This window comes from Hypomesus transpacificus, chromosome 21 (genome assembly GCF_021917145.1).
Source record: "Hypomesus transpacificus isolate Combined female chromosome 21, fHypTra1, whole genome shotgun sequence".
NCBI classification, from domain to species: domain Eukaryota; kingdom Metazoa; phylum Chordata; class Actinopteri; order Osmeriformes; family Osmeridae; genus Hypomesus; species Hypomesus transpacificus.
Window position 1 is genome coordinate 4501934 of NC_061080.1, and position 20397 is coordinate 4522330.

The 20397-nt window shown below is 42.0% G+C and overlaps 2 protein-coding genes across 2 annotated transcripts; both read left to right on the forward strand.

Moving 5' to 3' along the window:
• The first annotated feature begins 432 nt into the window (after positions 1-432).
• On the forward strand, positions 433-3299 carry LOC124483363 (leukocyte elastase inhibitor-like). Its single transcript, XM_047043784.1, has 7 exons — positions 433-650; positions 968-1108; positions 1318-1435; positions 1530-1672; positions 1774-1929; positions 2048-2228; positions 2656-3299. Exons 1-7 carry the CDS (start codon positions 480-482, stop codon positions 2877-2879), a joined length of 1134 nt encoding a protein of 377 aa, XP_046899740.1. The 5' UTR covers positions 433-479; the 3' UTR covers positions 2880-3299.
• A 12574-nt stretch (positions 3300-15873) lies between these two features.
• Positions 15874-19872, forward strand: LOC124483532 (G protein-coupled receptor 137Ba-like). The gene is made up of 7 exons (XM_047044024.1): positions 15874-17157; positions 18113-18162; positions 18396-18618; positions 18803-18952; positions 19094-19222; positions 19348-19469; positions 19635-19872. Exons 1-7 carry the CDS (start codon positions 16741-16743, stop codon positions 19747-19749), a joined length of 1206 nt encoding a protein of 401 aa, XP_046899980.1. The 5' UTR covers positions 15874-16740; the 3' UTR covers positions 19750-19872.
• Positions 19873-20397: the final 525 nt, after the last annotated feature.

Below are 20397 nucleotides of genomic sequence, written 5' to 3' on the forward strand. Positions count from 1 at the left end.
AGGCTTTCTGGAATGGATAGGCTAACCAAGCCCCCTCCCTTCACTCCTTGGGTTGAAATAAAGGCCCTTGTGGATCTTGATGGTATTATATTTCAGATTTGGTATCCCATTGGTAATTCTGCAGCATAGATTTTTCTATACAATTCCAATTTGTCAAGAATATACATTTTTCAATGGTTCGCAATGTTTGGAGGAATCCGCCATTACTGCTTGCAGTTATATTTTAAGTTGTAATAAAAAGGTGGTTTCAATATAAAAAATTTACTCGTTATTTTTATCATTTTGCTAATGCAAACATTGAGTGTACGATTGTTTACGTTTGAGAAGTCTTAACTCCCTGGCTAACTATCTCAATTTGAAACCTGGATGGTTTAAAAACGTCTTTACACTCTTTTCATATCCTGTGTAGTATTATGGTTCCTCACTCTTCACCTCTTTCTCTCCCCCCTCTCCATCCTTGCCATCAGCAGCCCATCATCATGGCATCACCCCTGTCTGAGGCAAACGCCAACTTCTCCCTGGCCCTGTTCCAGAAGATTGCAGAGGAAACCCCAACAGGAAACGTCTTTTTCTCTCCCCTCAGCATCTCTTTAGCTCTGGCCATGGTGCTACTCGGCGCTAGGGGCAACACGGCCACACAAATGTCCGAGGTGGGTCTGGTAGGCTTTGGTGGTCTGTTTCAGTCTAACAGCATGTCTGTATCAATGTGTATATAAGGATAGGCCACAGCTTTTATTCTTACATGTTTGTTATGATAGCAAAATCTAGCGTGACTTGTGGTGCTTGGACCTACTTAATTACAACATGTATTCTAATACACATTCTCTAAAAGTTGGATGTTGCTGGCCATTATTACGCTGGTTACATACACTTCAGAGCACACACACACACACGGAGTTCCAAACCTCCAATCTTCAAAAACATATATGCCGTTTTGAAGATGACTCCTATTCCTTTTCTGCCTTAGTCCCTGCACCTTCACAAGACAGAGGATGATGTGCACGTGGCCTTTAGTAAGCTGATGGCTCAGCTGAACAAGAAAAAAGCCCCCTATGCCCTCAGTCTGGCTAACAGGCTCTACGGAGAGCAGACCTACCAGTTTGTGAAGGTAACGACCCGTGTGTTGATTCAGAGGGGGGAAGAAGGGAGGGGAGGAAGAAGGGAGGGAGGGAGGGCCAAAGGGATTGTGTGAAAGACACAGTTTGATGGACGCAGGGACGCAACTCGTTAAAAATGAGTGTCCGTTTCAGAGATAACGTTAGTGTCCGTTTCAGAGATAACGTTATGAACCTTCTCTCACTACTGTGTGCGTGTCAGGAGTTTCTAGGAGACACCAGGAAATACTACGATGCAGAGCTAGAGACTGTGGACTTTGGAAAGAATTATGAGGCGGCCAGGCTCAACATCAACGGCTGGGTGGAGAAACAGACTCAAGGTGACTATGATGTAGCTGTATTCACTGTACTCTACCAAAAAGCCAGTTATCATGAAAAAGGTTGGGTCTGATTCTACGGTTTTCTCCTCCCTAGATAAGATCCAGAATCTTCTGCAGAAGGGCACTCTGGATGAATTGACCAAGCTGGTGTTGGTCAACGCCATCTACTTCAAGGGCAGCTGGGAGGAAAAGTTCAAGGCCACAAGCACAAGAGACACCCAGTTCAAGCTCAACCAAGTAAGGCCCCAAATTGAACAAAGCTTGTGTTCTTTTCTGTCTACTTCTTTGCATAAATCTGTTATTAATCCCATCCATATAATTCTGGTGTTGTCCTCCAGAATGAGAGCAAGCCAGTGAAGATGATGTACCAGAAGACAGAGTTCCCCCTGAGATTCATCCGTGAGGCCAACTGTCAGATCCTGGAGCTACCTTATGTTGGAAAAGATCTGAGCATGCTCATCATGCTGCCCAATGAGATCACAGGTCTGACGAAGGTAGGAAGAAGAAACACTTTCTCTACAAGCTGCCTTGAACTGTTTGAATACTCTCACAAATGATTTCCCTCCCCAGTAGTGAAAACCTGTATAAATGAAAGCCTCTCCCTCCCCCCAGCTGGAGAAGAATCTGAGCTATGAGAACTTTATAGAATGGACCAGACCAGACATGATGTATATAACGGAAGTGCAGGTGGGCCTGCCCAGGTTCAAGTTGGAGCAGACCCTGGACCTGGGAGCCAAACTGACCAGTATGGGCATGACGGATGCCTTCGACCAGGGCCTTGCTGACTTCTCTGGTAGGGCCTCGACCTTTGTGTTTCTTTCTTCCTTCTGTTCTATTTTAATTTTCTTCCTTCCTTATATGTTTTTCTCTCTGCACATTCTCTGTTCTTTTAAATATTATAAATGAAGGATTCAATATTAATGAATTAGAAATTGATTCAGGTCAGACACCTGCATTTTACCAGGTGGATGACTAAATGGATGATTTAAATAATGGGAGTCAGGTGGCTGAGTGGTCAGGGAATGGGCAAGTAATCAGAAGGTTGCTGGTTCAATTCCCAGCCATGCCAAATGACATTGTGTCTTTGGGCAAGGCACTTCACCCTACTTGCCTCGGGGGAATGTCCCTGTACTTACTGTAAGTCGCTCTGGATAAGAACGTCTGCTAAATGTAAATGTAATGTAAATGATAACATCCTGTTTCTACCCATTTCCCAACAGGCATGTCCCCCAGCAACGACCTTTTCCTGTCCAAAGTCATCCACAAAGCCTTTGTGGAGGTCAATGAGGAGGGCACAGAATCCGCCGCTGCCACGGCCGTTATCATGCAGTGTCATAGCTTCGTCACCTTAGCCTCCTTCATTGCTGACCACCCCTTCCTCTTCTTCATCAGACACAACCCCACCAATAGTGTCCTCTTCTATGGGCGCTACTGCTCTCCCTAGACCCTGAAAAGGATGGAACAATTCTGAGGGGTGTGTTGCAATGATTGTCAGTGGAAGGAACCATGTGATGACAGGCAGATATGTGTTTATTTTGGATATGTGTTTGCGTTGCATTCTTACCATGTATTCATCAGCTATATGCACATGTATAATATAAAATATAGTGTGATGTGTAATATTTCAGCTGCTGCCAGAATATACCACTATTTGATTAATGGATTTTTTGCTGCATTTAACAATAATATGACCAAAAGTAAGTAGTTATGTCACCTTAACTGGTCTGAAGCAGTAATACACTGCACTATGTTACAGTATACTGTTATCAGAGTTGCCTTACTATTACTATGAAAGTGCAATCATCCCCACAAGGTCATGTGTTGTAATAAACTCATAATTACACCATTTGAATGAGGTGTCATTTACATTTAGCAGACACTCTTATCCAGAGCGACTTACAGTAGGTACGGGGACATTTCCCCGTGGCAAGTAGGGTGAAATGCCTTGCCCAAGGACACAAAGTCATTTTGCACGGCCAGGAATCGATCCGGCAACCTTCTGATAAATAGTCCGATTTCCTAACCGCTAATTCACCTGACTCCTATTTCTGTTTTGTTTTGTTCTACTACAGGTTGTTACCATGAATCTGTACAAACTTTAGGTTTTTATCTAACGTATACAAACAGCAGGCCTATAGAAATGAATACTTACATTCTACAGTATGTATATTGTGATCCTCTGTGCATTTAATTTACGTAGCAAAATACTACCACCCAGCGTCTTAAAAGGGCATCTTCACTTAACATATCTAATTCACCCCCCAAAAAATATTTTTCTGTTAAACTAAGTTTTCTGTTAAAGTAAGTTCTTTCTAGGACACTGATTAAGATATTTATAATATATATTTTGATATATGATTTCACCTGTTGTTTCAGAGCGGAAGTTAATGTTAGGAATTTAATTCTGATTGGTCGTTCATGTGGTGCTTAATCCTTGTCCCTTGTGTAAATAGAATACTCATCTATATTTCTTACAATCAAACCATAGTTTATTACAAGGTAAGGAAGTTACTGCAAAATACAGATATTATCGGTCTGAAAAACAATAATGGCTTTCTGAACTTTCAAGTTACTTTCATTTCCTGCAAATCCAAAAGCACTTGGAGGCAATAAGAATGAAGTTAGTACATAAGGTGTGTGTGTGTCCCAGCAGTGGATGCCCATGTGGTAGTAGGCGTCTGCCGCGCTAAGGGCAATCAGACACATGTTAACCGCCGCGCTGCCCGGTGAACGAATCCTAGGATTTTATTAATTAATTGATTTATTGGTCGATGGGTTGACTGATTGAAAGATCATGCAGAAAGAGATCATGGCAGCCCACAAATTGACACAAACTCCCCCAAAACAATAAATTAGGTTTAACAATCGTTCAATGAACTAATTATGATACAGGTCCCAGGTGTGCAGCTCTGCCCTGCTTACCCATGGACAGGAATGGAGAGGATGGTGTTGATGTTGGCCATCATTGTTTTGAAGTGCTCAGGGTCCTTCTTGAAACCCATCTCCGTGAGCACCAAGGACTTAGTGATATCTACACAAGAAAGTAAAACGCGTCGTGGCCACCCGCGTCAACGAATAGTTAGCTTTTCTTTGGCATAGCTAGTCGTCATGCTTGGCAAGTCAGAGGTCGTTCGTTTGTGCCCAGTGAGTGGCGAACGAGCCTTGTCGTTACGGAGCGTGGCTACAGCTGTTACATAGCCGTCACATTTGCAGACCCAGCTAGCGTTATATAGGCTACTATGGCAGGCCGTTTTAACATGTATTTCTACAAACGTAGTAGTCACTATTTTAAAGATACTAGTACTTATTCTTTAGTTGCTAGTAACTAATCCAATAGTTACTAGTATCTATTCCCGTCTTACTAGTAACTTTCATTAGATACTAGTAACTATTCTTTAGTTACTAGTAACTAATCCAATAGTTACTAGTATCTATTCCCGTTTTACTAGTAAGTTTTCATTAAATACTAGTACCTATTTTTTAGTTACTAGTAACTATTCCGACATATCCCAAAACCAATAAGTACTAGTAACAATTGCCAACAAGATATCTAGTTAACATGCAAATTAAATCCTGAAGATATCTAGTTAACATGCAAATGAGCTTCTGAAGATATCTAGTTAACATGCAAGTTCGCTTTTGAAGATATCTAGTTAACATGCTAATTAGCTGCTGAAGAGCACACCTCACAGAAGACGCTGTTTTAACATTTATTTCTATAAACGTACTAGTCACTATTTTAAAGTTACTAGTACTTATTCTTTAGTTACTAGTAACTAATCCAAATAGTTACTAGAATCTATTCCCGTTTTACTAGTAACTTTTCATTAGATACTAGTACCTCTGGAAGACCTACACAGATCCTGTTGTCTCAAAAATGCCCAGAACATCAAAAAAGACACTTAACACTCCTGGGCACTCCCTGTTTGAAATGTTTCCTTCAGGCAGATGATACAGATCAATCAAGGCAAGGACAAACAGACTAAAACAGTGTCTATCCAACTGCAATAACCACTGTTGCTGCTGGCAAAACATGATGTGCACAATGTTATGTATTATGTAATGACTGTGTGTGGTTGTTTACGGTACAGTCTTAGGTATATTTATTTGAGTAAATTTTAGCACTTTAGTAATTTTATCCTTTTTACAGATTTTTAAGTCAATGAATGATCCACTGACTGGAAGCACTTAAATTTTTTTGTACCTGTGACAATGACAATAAAGATCTATTCTATTCATTTGTATGGTATGCAATTGTTTTGGGGGCACAGCCTGGCCCAAGGTAAATGCTGTAGACTGTAGTTACATGGAGATTTTTATTAATGGACCCAGTAGTGTTTGTTAGGGGACAATTTATACATGAGATGATCAATAAAACTACCATACTTGAAATCCCCAGAACAACATAATGATCAATTCTGGCTGAGCCTAAAACATCAGAACAATGGTTCAAGTTCAAGTCTTTTATTTGTCAGGTGCACAGAACAACACAAGGTTAGACTGGGCACTGAAATTCTTAAGACAAGACAACGCAAGCACCTGGCATAACATATAAGTACACAGAACAAATTTACATCTATGCTGAGCTTAGATAAGTGAACTTCCTAAATATACAGATAGCAATAAATAACGACTAAACTAACCCTAACACTAAAACTTCCTAAATTACAGATAACAATAAATAGTACGCTATACTAACCCTAATACACAAAAAAAAAAAAATCTGTTACAACCCTATAACCTAATCTAACCTAAGTGGAGTACAGTGCAGTAGTGCAAATTTGCAGATCAGTGACTATGTCAATGACCAAACAGGGGCCTGGTGGCGAGGTACAGTAGTGCAATGTTACTGAAAGAGCAACCAGTAGCTGAAAGTGACAGTGTATAAGTGACTCGTGTGCAGTAAAATGTCCATATCAGTGTCCATTGAGAAGCCTGATGACCCTTGGGTAGAAACTGTTGTCCAGTTTGCGTGTGCGCGACCGGATGCTGCGTTAACGCCTGCCAGGAGGCAACGGGGTAAAGAGACTGAAGGATGGGTGGGAACAGTCAGGAACAGGTGGGAATCCTGCTGGCTTTCCTTAGGCAACGTGTGTGGTAAGTGTCCTGTAGGGCTGGGAGCTTCCTGCCAATGATGAACTCAGCAGAACGGACCACACTTCGTAGGGCCTTGCGGTCCCGGTCTGTGCAGCTCCCATACCACACTGTGATACAACCAGTCAGAATGCTCTCTATAGTGCATCTGTAAAAGTTAGTAAGGATGACTGAGTCCATACCAAACTTCTTCAGTCTCCTCAGGAAGAAGAGGCGCTTACGGGCCGCTTTGACCACCTTGTCCGTGTGAACAGACCAGGTGAGGTCATTGCTGATGTTCACCCCGAGGAACTTGAAGCAGCTGACCTTCTCCACTTCCGATCCATTGATGAATAGGGGTGCATGCTCCTCCTCCTGCCGCCTCCGATAGTCCACAATCATCTCCTTGGTCTTGCTGATGTTAAGAGAGAGGTTGTTGTCCTGACACCATGATGTCAGGGTGTCAACCTCCTCTCTGTAGGCTGACTCGTCACTGTCAGAGATGAGGCCCACGATGGTTGTGTCGTCAGCAAACTTAACGAGGAGGTTGGAGCTGTGTGTGGCCGCACAATCGTGGGTGAACAAGGAGAACAGGAGAGGGCTGAGCACACAGCCCTGGGGGGTGCCTGTGTTGGTGATCAGTACAGATGAGGTGTGGTCACCGATTCTCACCACCTGTGGCCTCCCCGTCAGGAAGTGGAAGATCCACTTGCAGAGGGAGGTGCTTATTCCCAGGTCCACAAGCTTGGAGACCAGTCTGGAGGGGATGATGGTGTTGAATGCAGAGCTGTAGTCAATGAACAGCATCCTCACATATGTATTCCCCTTGTCCAGGTGGGAGAGAGTGGTGTGCATAGTCAGAGCGATGGCATCGTCTGTAGACCTATTGGACCGGTATGCAAACTGCATAGGGTCCAGTGTGGGGGGCAGCGAGGAGCAGATGAATGATTTGACTAGCCGCTCGAAGCACTTCATGATGACAGAGGTCAGTGCTATTGGGCGATAGTCGTTCAGACATGTGACCTTGGTGTTCTTGGGCACAGGGATGATGGTGGTCCTCTTGAAGCAGGTGGGGAGTACAGAGAGGTTAAGGGAGAGGTCGAAGATGTCACTGAAGACCCCTGCCAGCTGGTCAGCGCAGCCCCTAAGGGCCCTACCTGATATGCCGTCTGGGCCTGGTGCCTTGCGAGGGTTGATCTTCTTAAAGCACAGCCTCACCTCGGCTACAGTTAGTGTAGGCACACCACTGGCTTGGCCTTCAGGTAACTCCACTGCAGGGGGGTCACTGTCCCTCTCAAAGCGAGCGTAGAAGGAGTTCAGCTCGTCTGGCAGTAGGACAGAGGACTGGGTCTCATTGTAGCCTCTCCCTTTGTAGTCTGTAATGGCTTTAAGTCCACTCCACATGCGCCTGGGGTCAGAGCCATGGTAGCTGGACTCCACCTTGGTCCTGTAAGCCCTTTTCGCTGCTTTGATGGCCTTCAGAAGGTCGTATCTGGCCTTCCTGTACTCATCAGGGTCCCCAGAATTAAAGGCGACAGTACGGGCTCTCAGCTTGGCCCGGACCGCGGCATCAACCCAGGGCTTCTGATTTGGGAAAGACCGGACAACCTTCTTGGGGACAACGTCATCAACGCAGTGCTGGATGTAGCTGGAGACATGGCCATTTGGTCTCATAGACACAAGTCCCTAGTATTCCACACCTACACTGGTACAACATGATACTAGTGTGTCCATTTCTCTCAGGCAGACAGTCTGAGAGGTCAACCAGCCCAACACATATTTCCTACATTATCCTACACTAACTGCAGCTGAGGTGAGGCAGCGCAGATCAACCCTCGCAAGGCTCCTGGCCCAGACGGTGTATCAGGTAGGGCCCTTGGGCTGTGCTGACCAGCTAGCAGGGGTCTTCAGTGACGTCTTCCACCTCTCCCTCAGCCTGTCTGTACCCCCCACCTGCTTCAAGATGACCACCATTATCCCTGTGCCCAAGAACACCAAGGTCACATGTATGAACCACTATTGCCCGATAGCACTGACCTCTGTCATCATGAAGTGCTTCGAGCGGCTAGTCAAATCATTCCTCTGCTCCTCGCTGCCCCCCACCCTGGACCCAATGCCGTTTGCATACCGGTCCAACAGGTCTACAGACGATGCCATCGCTCTGACAATGCACACCGCTCTCTCCCACCTGGACAAAGGGAATACGTATGTGAGGATGCTGTTCATTGACTACAGCTCAGCATTCAACACCATTATCCCCTCCAGACTTGTCTCCAAGTTTGTGGACCTTGGACTAAGCACCTCCCTCTGCAAGTGGATCTTCAACTTCTTGACGGGGAAGCCACAGGTGGTGAGAATCGGTGAATGCACTTAATCCACACTAATCACCAACACAGGCACCCCCCAGGGCTGTGTGCTTAACCTTGTTCACTCACGATTGTGCGGCAACGCACAGCCCCAACCTCCTTGTTAAGTTTGCTGACGACACAACCATCGTGGGCCTCATCTCTGACAGTGTCAGCCTACAGAGAGGAGGTTGATGACCTGAAATCATGGTGTTAGGACAATAACCTCTCTCTCAACGTCAGCAACTATAGGAGGCGGCAGGAAGAAGAGCATGCACCCCTACACATCAAGGGATCCGAAGTGGAGAAGGTCAGCTGCTTCAAGTTCCTCGGGGTGAACATCAGTGATCTGAAGATTTTCTATACATATGTGAGGTTGTCTCTTGCTGTGGTCAAGAGGTCACGCAGTGGGCCTTTGACAATATCCATATAGATTAGGGAATGTGCTCTGTTTAACCTTTGAGAAAAGTACAAACAATGAGTTATGACGCATCACCTGTGTGCTATTTCTCCTGTGCATTAAGTTGTGAAATGTGTACTGTTTAAGGGCATATTTTGGTGGTTACTATATCTGTATGGGCCAGCTCATGTATATAATGGACCTCTGAGAGACTTGTTTCTCTCTCATGCTATCCCTCTGTCATGGACTGATGGCATGATCTGACGTTGTTACTAATAAAACCGAGTCAACCTTTTTCTAAGTGTCGTGCCTCCTTCCGGCTTGCTTGGAGACAGAGATCTCATCCTTACAATCAGCAATGATCTCACCTGGTCTGTTCACACTGACAAGGTGGTCAAAGCGGCCCGTAAACGCCTCTTCTTTCTGTGGAGACTGAAGAAGTTCAGCATGGACTCAGTCATCCTCACTAACTTCTACAGATGCACTATAGAGAGCATACTGACTGGTTGCATCAGTGTGGTATGGGAGCTGCAGACATCATCATCGGCAACACAATTCATGATGAATTCTCTTAGCCTTCATATATAGCATCAAGAAATAGCTATTCAATTAAAATGTACTCAAGACAGAAAATGTCATTGATAATCATCCAGCTTGTTGTAATGCTGATACTTCTGGCTTGTAAATTTTGCCATTGAACCATAACTTCCACCAGTTATTCTTGGACAAAATACATATGAGATATATTAATTATACAGGGATGATACCACACTGGTCCCATGGGAAAATACAAATAATCATTAAGATATATTGTCTTCTTTCTCTGGTGTCTCAATTTCAATAAAAAGGATACAATTGCTAAAGTGCTAAAATTACTCAAACAAATAAGAATAAATATACCTAAGACAGTACTGTGAACAACCACACACAGTCATTACATAATACATAACATGACATTGTGCACATTATGTTTTGGCAGCATTAACAGTGGTGATTGCAGTTCGATAGAAACTGTGTTTTAGTCTGTTTGTCCTTGCCTTGATTGATCTGTATGGTCTACCTGAAGGCAACATTTCAAACAGGGAGTGCCCAGGGGTGTGTCTTTTATGATGTTCTGGGCATTTTTGAGACAACAGGATCTGTGTAGGTCTTCCAGTGCGGGGAAAGGGCAGCCAACAATCTTGCGCGGTGTTGATGACCCTCTGGAGCATTTTCCTCTGAGCCACTGTACAGCTGGTATACCAAATGCATATGCAATTTGTGAGGATGCTTTCAATGGAGGCTCGGTAGAAGGACCCCAGCAGTCTTTGTGTGATGTTATTCCTCCTGAGTGTTCTCAGGAAGTACAGTCTCTGCTGGGCCTTTTTCAGCAGCTCAGAGGTGTTCACACTCCAGGATGGGCTGTCCTGTATGTGGACCCCCAGGAAGCGGAAGTCCCGCCACCCTCTCCACACTTCACTCCTCACACGTGAAGTGTAACAAGTTTACTTTGTATGCTGTGTTGGTTGACTGTGACGGCACAGAGCACTGCCCAGCTTCCATGTCCAATTCTGTGCCCACGCCATTTTCAAAAAGCAGCGCAGCAGCCTGGTGAGCAGCAGAGGTGGATAATGTCAGTCGTCCTGCTTTGCCGAGGTCATCCATGTATCTGCAGTAATGAAAAACAGGACACAAATTTGGAACTACAGTCAAATAGTAGCCTTTGCCTCAGATAGGACAGTGGGGAGCGACAGGACACAAGTTTAAAAGAGTGTGCCCTAGCCAGCTGCAACACAGGTAAGGGATCCATCACAAACTGTTTAATGACACACATTTTGCATATTCTGATTGGATAGCCAATAACTTGTCATGCAACACCATAACCATATATTGGCCCTTATTGTTAGAACTAAGCTAAGGTAAATGCAAGTTCCATTGTGTAGTAGTTGCCATGGTGATTGTTTTGTTAAGGTCTTAAGGCATACAAATGTCACTTTATGAGGTTATTTAACATTAATATGAGTTCCCCTTGCCTGCCTTTGGTCACCCAGTGGCTAGACATTTTAATAAGTCTAAGCTAAGCCCTGGTATTCTAGGTAGATAACATAAGCGCTCGCCAGCTAGCAAGCTAGTTTAAGGAATATAACCTACGGGGATCAGGTATATTTGGCTAACCATATTACCATTGTATGAGTAATGTTATTCTAAAAGCGAAATCCAAAAGTTACCTGATGGCATACGAGGGTCTGAGAAGGCGTCTTCGCTGTGCTCTCTTATTGACATCGAGTGCGTGGTGATCAGAGCTCGAGTTCTGAAAGACTAGCAACAAGTTCTTCCAATGTCTCCATCGATAAAATGCCTTCGAGTCTTCCTAAATTCACCAGTGATTAATCAATAGTGCGTGGCGTATGTTGCCTTGTTGGAATTTGTTCAATAACACGTGTGTGCCATTTCTGAAATAAATTCGCGTCGATATGTTCACTGTAGTGCTGTCTTCTGTGAGGTGTGGTCTTCGGCAGCTAATTTGCATGTGAACTAGATATCTTCTAAAGCCAATTTGCATGTTAACTAGATATCTTCTAAAGCTAATTTGCATGTTAACTAGATATCTTCTAAAGCTAATTTGCATGTTAACTAGATATCTTGTTGGCAATAGTTACTAGTACTTATTGGTTTCGGGATATCTCTTGTTGGAATAGTTACTAGTAACTAAAGAATAGTTACTAGTATCTATTCCCGTTTTACTAGTAACTTTCATTAGATACTAGTAACTATTCTTTAGTTACTAGTAACTAATACAATTCTTACTAGTAACAAATGCGTTTTTACTCGTCATTGCTTATGACGAGTAAAAATGACTACTTGATAGTAAAATGTAAAATGTTACCAGTAAAACGGGAATAGATACTAGTAACTATTGGATTAGTTACTAGTAACTAAAGAATAGGTACTAGTATCTAATGAAAGTTACTAGTAAAACAGGAATAGATACTAGTAACTATTGGATTAGTTACTAGTAACTAAAGAATAGTTACTAGTATCTAATGAATAGTTACTAATAAAACTGGAATAGATACTAGTAACTATTTGAATAGATACTAGTTGGACACAAATAGTAGATATCTGTAAAGCAGAGCCCCATAGGATACAATTGTAAAATTGTCCAATTTGTTACTAGTAAAACGGGAATAGATACTAGTAACTATTGGATTAGTTACTAGTAACTAAAAAATAGGTACTAGTATCTAATGAAAACTTACTAGTAAAAGGGGAATAGATACTAGTAACTATTGGATTAGTTACTAGTAACTAAAGAATAGTTACTAGTATCTAATGAAAGTTACTAGTAAAACGGGAATAGATACTAGTAACTATTGGATTAGTTACTAGTAACTAAAGAATAAGTACTAGTAACTTTAAAATAGTGACTAGTACGTTTATAGAAATAAATGTTAAAACGGCCTGCCATACCCAGCTCCCAACCCAACTCTGAGAATAGATTAACGGCGATATTTTTTTTATCGCCCAATAAGAGTCTTACGGTAACGCAGTGCGTTAACGCTGATAACGGCCCACCACTAATTCAAACTAAATTTCCAAACCTTCTGACTCTTCTGGCAAAATCAAACACTCGTTCCTAAACCATGTGCTCAAAATCAAACTATGCTTTCAGATCATAAACACAACCAATCAATATACAAACACTATGGAGCAATTATTAGACACAACACAAAAACAAACAAAAACAAAAAATTGAGAACAGCATCCAGGGCATGTAGTTACATGTAAAGAAGAATTTGTTTATGTTTACACAGTAAATTAATTTACTGTAGCAATAAAGGAGAGGGGCGGTTCTATGGGCATATGTGAAGCCCTCCGTGACATTGCTTGTAAAAAGGGCTATACAAATACAGTACATTTGATTTTCCTGTAGGAAATTTACCCTGGTATATTTGTTTCAGTCATAGACCTTTGACCGCCATGCAGAGAAAAAATCTTGAATTGGGTTGAGAAAAGGGCTGTATAGTGAAAGGCATACATTTACAGTAAAAAATGCTGGTTGATGTTGAACTATTCTCGTACACGGACACCACAGTGAAAGCTGACATTCTCCCAAACCATTATTAGAAACAAGTGTGAATGATTTTGAGTCACTGTGTTTTACAGATGACAACTGTGCTGTAGTTGTGTTTACTGTTTGACAACTGTGTTTACCATTTTGCAGCACAAGTGCATCACAGTGCAAAATGTGTTTAGTGAATGATAATGTGTTTAGAATTTTGCCAAAAGAGTGTCTGATTTGACAAATTGGTTTAGTTCACTGAACATTTGATTCAGAGAATGGGGTTTAGTGTTTTAGCAATTGTGAAAAACTGTAAGGCCAATCGTAAGATCCCCTGCAGACAGGGTGCGAATTATGGGGGGGTTTGGGGGGGTCTGACCCCCCTAACCCTAATTAGCTTTACATTTAGTCATTTAGCAGACACTCTTATCAACTTACAGTGAGTATTTTTAAAGCCCAAAACCTGGAGTTTCACATCAAGGGTACTATGCCGTTGAATGCTGAGCTTTAGTCTACAAACGACATTCTCAAATATGTGTTCCTTTTGTCCAGGTGGGAGAGAGCATTGTGTAGTGTAGAAGCAATGGCTTAATCATGGTTGTACCCAAAGACAACAAAAACAAACACCATCATTTGTTCATCAAAAGGGAAACAACAGTCAATGAATAAGAATGCCAATGCAAACCTTCTGGAATATGACAAGAAGATGTTCAGCTTGGGAAGCAGACATCTTAAAACGGGTGCACACTGTGCGGTTTTTAATAGTCCTTTGCAACTGTTGCCTGTCAGACTTGGCGAACATGATCCTCGCTGCAAACCATGTCACACTGTAGGATCTCAATTGTCAGTCATGTCAGACTGTATGACAGTCAAAACAAGACATTTTTTTATGTCATCCATCCATGACATGTTCAGTGATGGTGAGCCGCGTTCACCTGAAAATGTACAAAAGTAGTTAGCAGCAAACAAAAACATCTGTAGCATTAATTGTATTACGTTTCTCTTATTGCGGTGTCACAACAGTGGTCCACTTTTTATAGGGGTACATCGCCATGGTGACTTATTCTGCACACCTAACCTGAGTAAGTGATGTTCGAGATGATAGATCAACAAGTATAAAAGCACTGCCGACTGACAGATCAAATTTGGAAATGATAATTGGACCAACTCGGTGTCAATATTGTATTCTAGTTGTTGATTGGTTAGGGAGGACGTCCGCCCTTGGAGCATCATGTAATGTGTTTTAGCCAATAACTGATAAGCATGGAAAAAATGAAGTATGATAAATTGATGTATGAGATCCTGCCCTAAGGAGGACAGCAGGATCCCCCTCCTCTGGCCCCCATCCTCCACTACCACTTCACATAAACTTCCCCTTTCCTCTCTTGCCCTGAAGGTGTTGCTGTTAATTTAAAGCATTTTTATCAGAATAAAAAATTGGGATTTTGATGGATTTGCAGCTATTATGCAAGTATGACATCCAAGCATTAAAATAAATAAATAATATCAGTAAAGCAATTGTCTAAAACTCACCATAGCATGGAGCAAATGTTGATTTGGACAATCAAATCATTGGGGGAAAAGCCTGAAGTCAGAAGCAGACATTTAGGAGCTAGTCTGTGATGCTGTTTACGCTTTAAGTAAAAAGGTTTCACCTTGGTCTATGACACTAATTATCAGCACGGATACTTGTCATTTTATGGAATCCCAATAGCAAAAAAAGTCAGTGAAAGGTTATCTCATGATTAAATTAATTGTAGAAAAACAAAAAATAATTTATTGTGGCTCCCATCAGTCTATAAAATTATACCAAAAAACTAGGAAAGGACAAGGATCTGATCAGCCTTAGGAAAATATCGTTAATATATACTAACTATAACTATAATATATAGTTAATCAGAGACTTAATTTTGTTGTAGTAAAATTTGTATGAATGATAACACTGTCACAATGCAGCAGATATTTAAGTAGTAATGTTGGTTATTCACCTGGTGACACATATAATAAACCCCAGACCCTTTCCAATACATTCTTGGAAGGTGGCCTTGCTAAATAAGTACGGGTACAGGTTCACAAAGACATGGAATTTAGTGACTTTAAACCCCACACACAAAGCTATTTTGTGAAACGGGGAAAACATGTTTGTATATGTGGGGCCTTTTATAATACATTTGAGCATTGACACAGATACCATAGTAAAACATGTTTGAACTTTAACTCATTTATAGATCTAGTACTTTTTTTCAACCGTACCTGTCTTTCTGATATGTCATTGATAGGATAAAATATACCAGGTATTACCAGGCGGTGTTATCCATTCTCATCTGCTACTATATAAGAAATATTTGAACATGGTACCTCTACTAATGTATAGTCCACCAGGTGGCAATAAAGTCCATGTGAATGTAAGAGTATAGACTATTTCATGAGTTTCACACCCTAGATGCATCATGCAATCTCGGGCAAACACTGATAATTCATTCCATTTGATGTAAAACACCAGTAATAACCCCACATTTTACACAATTATTTGCTTTACTTTTGTAGTTCATGTAAAGATTCTCTGAATTGCATTCTCCACCACATTTCAGCCCTTTTTTTCATTCAGCTATTGTACCACCATGAATAAATGCGTCTGACATAAAACGAGTTGAATGAGTTGAGAATGAGTTTACCATACTGAACATGTAATTGTATATTGATGTATATAATCCAAATCTATGACAATGTACTGTACATATTAATGAACAGATGCGCATGTACATCAAAGCTGAACTGACAAAAACTCAGAGACCCATTCTTTAAGGTAAGCCTATATCCACACAAATTATGTTACACTGCTCTACAGATTATTCTGTAATTACACTCAAAAGGTTTGGCACAGTGCTTTAACTCTCCTTATGTAATGTATAGAAATAAATTAAGGAATAACAGCCGAATGGAAAGCAGGGGAGGGTAGACTTCATGACAATCTGCTCTTTGCATGTGATACCATCACTGACGCAAGAGGATGGGAGCAGAGAAGAGGTCTCCCAGTACGTGTATTGAAGTACTGTCAATGTGCACCTTTCTCTTTCCCTTTCTCTCTTTCTGGCTCGATCCATTTGTTCAACACCTCCCTCCTCCTCTCCTCTCCCCTCCATCCTCTTCATAGGCATCACAGCCTCCTGCCAAGCCCTCAGCCAATAAGGGGGTCTGAATTGGTCAGGTGATCACAGCTTCCAACCATTCTCCAAGAGGCACCGGCAAAAAGAGGGGAGTGTCCCTTCCTCATTCTCCTTTCCTCCCAATCTCTTTCTCCTGTGTTTCTAAAGCAAGACTCGATGAAAAGAATGTGTCAATTTTACATATACATTTGATCCTACACATAGACTTTACAATACAGCATTGCTTGAAAAAGAGAGCGTGGTGAATACTCTTTTGTCTCTCACTGGGGACCAGAGAGATGAATGGAGGAGCGATGGAAGGATCCCTGATAGAGGAGCAACGTGAGCTGGGGACATCTGCAGCCGGTAACGGCTCCATGCTGCCACCGTCTCCGACCATCACGCCGGCCATCCCCCCGTACGTGAAGCTGGGCCTCACTGTGGCCTACACCATCTTCTACTCCCTTCTCTTCGCCTTTATCTATGCCCAACTCTGGCTGGTCCTGCGCTACCGCCACAAGCGATTCAGCTACCAGACAGCCTTCCTCTTCCTGTGTCTGCTGTGGGCAGCACTGCGCGCTGTCCTCTTCTCTTTTTACTTCCGCGATTGTGTAACCGCTAACGCGCTGGGGCCCTTTGCCTTCTGGCTGCTCTACTGCTTTCCTGTCTGTCTGCAGTTCTTCACACTTAGCCTCATGAACCTCTACTGTGCCCAGGTGAGGGGTTGTGGAATAGGGGTGTGTATGAGACAGAGAGAAAGGGAATGGGTTTTGTGTGTGAAAAGAGGGAGAGATAATATGTTAAGTGGTCATATTAAGGTATACATTTGGGAAAAAAGAATGTCCTTGAGGAGGGCCTCAAAGGACCAAATTGGCATTGATGTGGTTCTTCTTGGTCAATTGGGCTCCAAATTAAGCTATGGTGCTTTTAACTATTCAAAAATAGATGTTCTCCAGCCAGCCTGTGAATGTGGGAGGATTGTGTAAAAGTGTGTGCATGCGTAGGCTGATGGAGGTGCGGTTTAGGGGAGGGATGAAAAAGGCAATGTTATGGAAATGCGGGGTGGCAAGGAGACATAGCAGGGGATAGATTAAGCAGTTCCATTATTCAGTGGCGTAGCACAGATGCCTCATTGAGCAATAAGAAAACCATTTTTGACATTATAAATTGATAAAGTGGACTTCAGGTGACGACTACATAAAGATGAGATCCTTGCCTCGTAAAATATGGGCAGACATTAGAGAGACTCTCCATCAAGCCTGAATTAATACTGTATCAGATTTAAGGACACACTCAACACAGTGTCCAGCTTTGAGTGGTCGTGTAGCAAGGGAATGCTACATCTACAAGCTAAATTTGGCTTCTGTGATTAAAAACATTGATGGTTAACTCAATGTCAGATTCCTTTGACATTAGAGTAGGGTTGTTTTGGGGATCAGCAAGTACTAATACAAATCTTATCTTAAATTTTTTATAGGAGTTTTATAGTATCAGATCAGTCGACAAATCTGTCATCAGAATCAATGTATTAACTTGGATATCAGATCAGCAATGTTGCATTTGTTGTTGTTTTGTATGGAAGCTGGGGGAAAGGGTGGCATGCTCATCTTTCTTGAGAAAGACTGCTTTCTATGTACAAGGTGTACATTGTTCTTTCTTTGAACCCATCAGGTCTACTTCAAGGCCAAGTCCAAGTATACTCCTTCCCTTTTGAAGTACAGGTAAGATGACTCCAGAATATTATTGAACAGTCCTTAACCTCAAAGTCTGGATCACCACATACCCTAATGTCCTATAAATCTAAGAAATCCGGATTTTGAGGATGCAAAATTATTTTAAAAAATCATTTCATTGTGTACAATCCTTTTCTGGAAAGCATAATTAAAATAGTATAATTTCGCACTAGCCAACAACTCTTTTTTTGACTCACCTCTCTTCCTGTTTCTTCCCATAGGCTCCCACTCTACCTGGTCTTTCTAAGTGTCAGTCTCCTCTTCCTGGTGGTGAACTTGGCATGTGCCCTATTGGTCAAAATAACTGCCACCGAGGTCAAGACCATTGTCCTGGTGCGAGTTACCATCAATGACACGCTCTTTGTGCTTTGCGCCATCTCTCTGTCCGTTTGCCTCTACAAGGTGGCTAAGATGTCTCTTGCCAGTATTTATCTAGAGTCTAAGGTAAGAGCCCATGCTTACTTTATTCCAAAAAGAAGAAACTGCTTTTCTATGTATAACAACAAGCTATTCGTTTCTAAGCAAGTCGTTTATGGTGTAGCCTATTGGAAATTGATAAAAATCAATGCCAATTTTACAACGTCCTGTAGCCTGGTAATTCCAACATCCCTATTCTTTTGGGTTATAGGGGACGTCTGTGTGCCAGGTAACTTTGATTGGCGTGATGGTGGTTCTGTTGTATGCTTCTCGCGCTTGTTACAATTTAGTAGTGCTAGCTCTGACAGACATCGAAACCATCAACTCCTTTGACTACGATTGGTACAACGTTTCTGACCAGGTAACAGTGGCATAAATGTTTATAAATGGATAGACACATGTATTTAGAAAACAATCGTGATTCCATGCCAAATATCATTCATGCTATAATTCTTAAGTAAGTCTCAGAATGAATTGGATTAATTTACAAACCTCTGTCCAGGCGGACTTGCGATCTTCTTTGGGAGACGCGGGCTACATCGTGTTTGGGGTGATTCTATTCGTCTGGGAGTTGCTGCCCACCTCCCTAGTGGTGTACTTCTTTAGGGTCCGCCGGCCACCACAGGACAGGGTGAGCTTTTGTGGGTTGCTGTCTGGATGTGTCTTGAGAGGGTCTGAACTTTTTGCTGTTGTGTATTACCATGTATGAAGCAGGGGACGGATCTACTTTCACTAATCATAAAGGATGTTTTTCAGAGCGGATCCGTGATCCCAAACCATGTGCTCTCATCAAGAGGCTATTTCTTTGACAACCCTCGGCGGTATGACAGTGACGATGACCTGGCTTGGAGCATCCCTCCTCAGAACAATACAGCCACGTAAGTGACATGCCAAAACATTCTCTCAAGGCTACAGTAATGTTGATCAATTGACCAACATTTAATTATTAGCAGGTTAGGAATCTGGTGGGTGGTTGTTTCCAAAATTTCGCTAAAATGTAAGGCTTTAATGGGTTACTCGTAACAAATGCTATACGTTTATAGTCTATCCACAGACTGCTATGATTGGGGGAGCCGAAACAGCAGCTTTACGGTACACACCAGCACTGATGAGCAACGACTTACAGCTACAACGGGGGAATTGTACTCATATCCATAGCAGAGTCTGCACCTCAATGTAGGCCTACATCACCGCATAACATACTTTGACGCTTTTCATCATAAGAGTAGTAATGTGTCCATTAGCACAATGTGATAAGTGTGGCTAATTTAGAAATAGAAACTTGCAAACATTCGAAGAACATAGACCATTAATGTTTATTGCAGATATTGTGATAAATGAATGTCTCACAATATTTCAAAGAAACGTTGTACTGTGATATTGGCACAGATTAGTTAAACTTCATATTTCAAAGCTGAATTGTATTCAGGTCCTGCTACTGGAGAGTTGTCACTGAACTGTACATTTTTACTATTGGGGAATTAGATTAAAAAGCTGAATTTTGAAAATGTTTAGCCATTTCTAAGGTTTTGTGAATCATTTTTGCTTTAGTGTTTCAGGTGGGCAGAATTATCCCTATTGGCAACTTTCATAGAGATAGCCAACATGGTTGACTCGCAATACATTTGTACAGTGCCTGTCAACTTTTTGGAAACACCTAATCATTTATAATTTTTGAGACATGCACCACCTGTTTTTCATTGTTTTTAATGCATGAATTCAATCACTCAATCAATCATGGTCTGTAGGGCATAATGAGTTAACATGTTTTCCAAATATTGCCTAAGGTGGCAGTTTGATGCAAAT

Coding starts and splice junctions, on each gene's coding strand:
- LOC124483363 (XM_047043784.1), top strand. CDS start 480: ATGGCATCACCCCTGTCTGAGGCAAACGCCAACTTCTCCCTGGCCCTG. Junction 1,673..1,773: donor CCCAGTTCAAGCTCAACCAA/GTAAGGCCCCAA, acceptor GTTGTCCTCCAG/AATGAGAGCAAGCCAGTGAA. Junction 1,930..2,047: donor AGATCACAGGTCTGACGAAG/GTAGGAAGAAGA, acceptor CCCTCCCCCCAG/CTGGAGAAGAATCTGAGCTA.
- LOC124483532 (XM_047044024.1), top strand. CDS start 16,741: ATGAATGGAGGAGCGATGGAAGGATCCCTGATAGAGGAGCAACGTGAG. Junction 18,953..19,093: donor GGTACAACGTTTCTGACCAG/GTAACAGTGGCA, acceptor ACCTCTGTCCAG/GCGGACTTGCGATCTTCTTT. Junction 19,470..19,634: donor CCTCAGAACAATACAGCCAC/GTAAGTGACATG, acceptor ATACGTTTATAG/TCTATCCACAGACTGCTATG.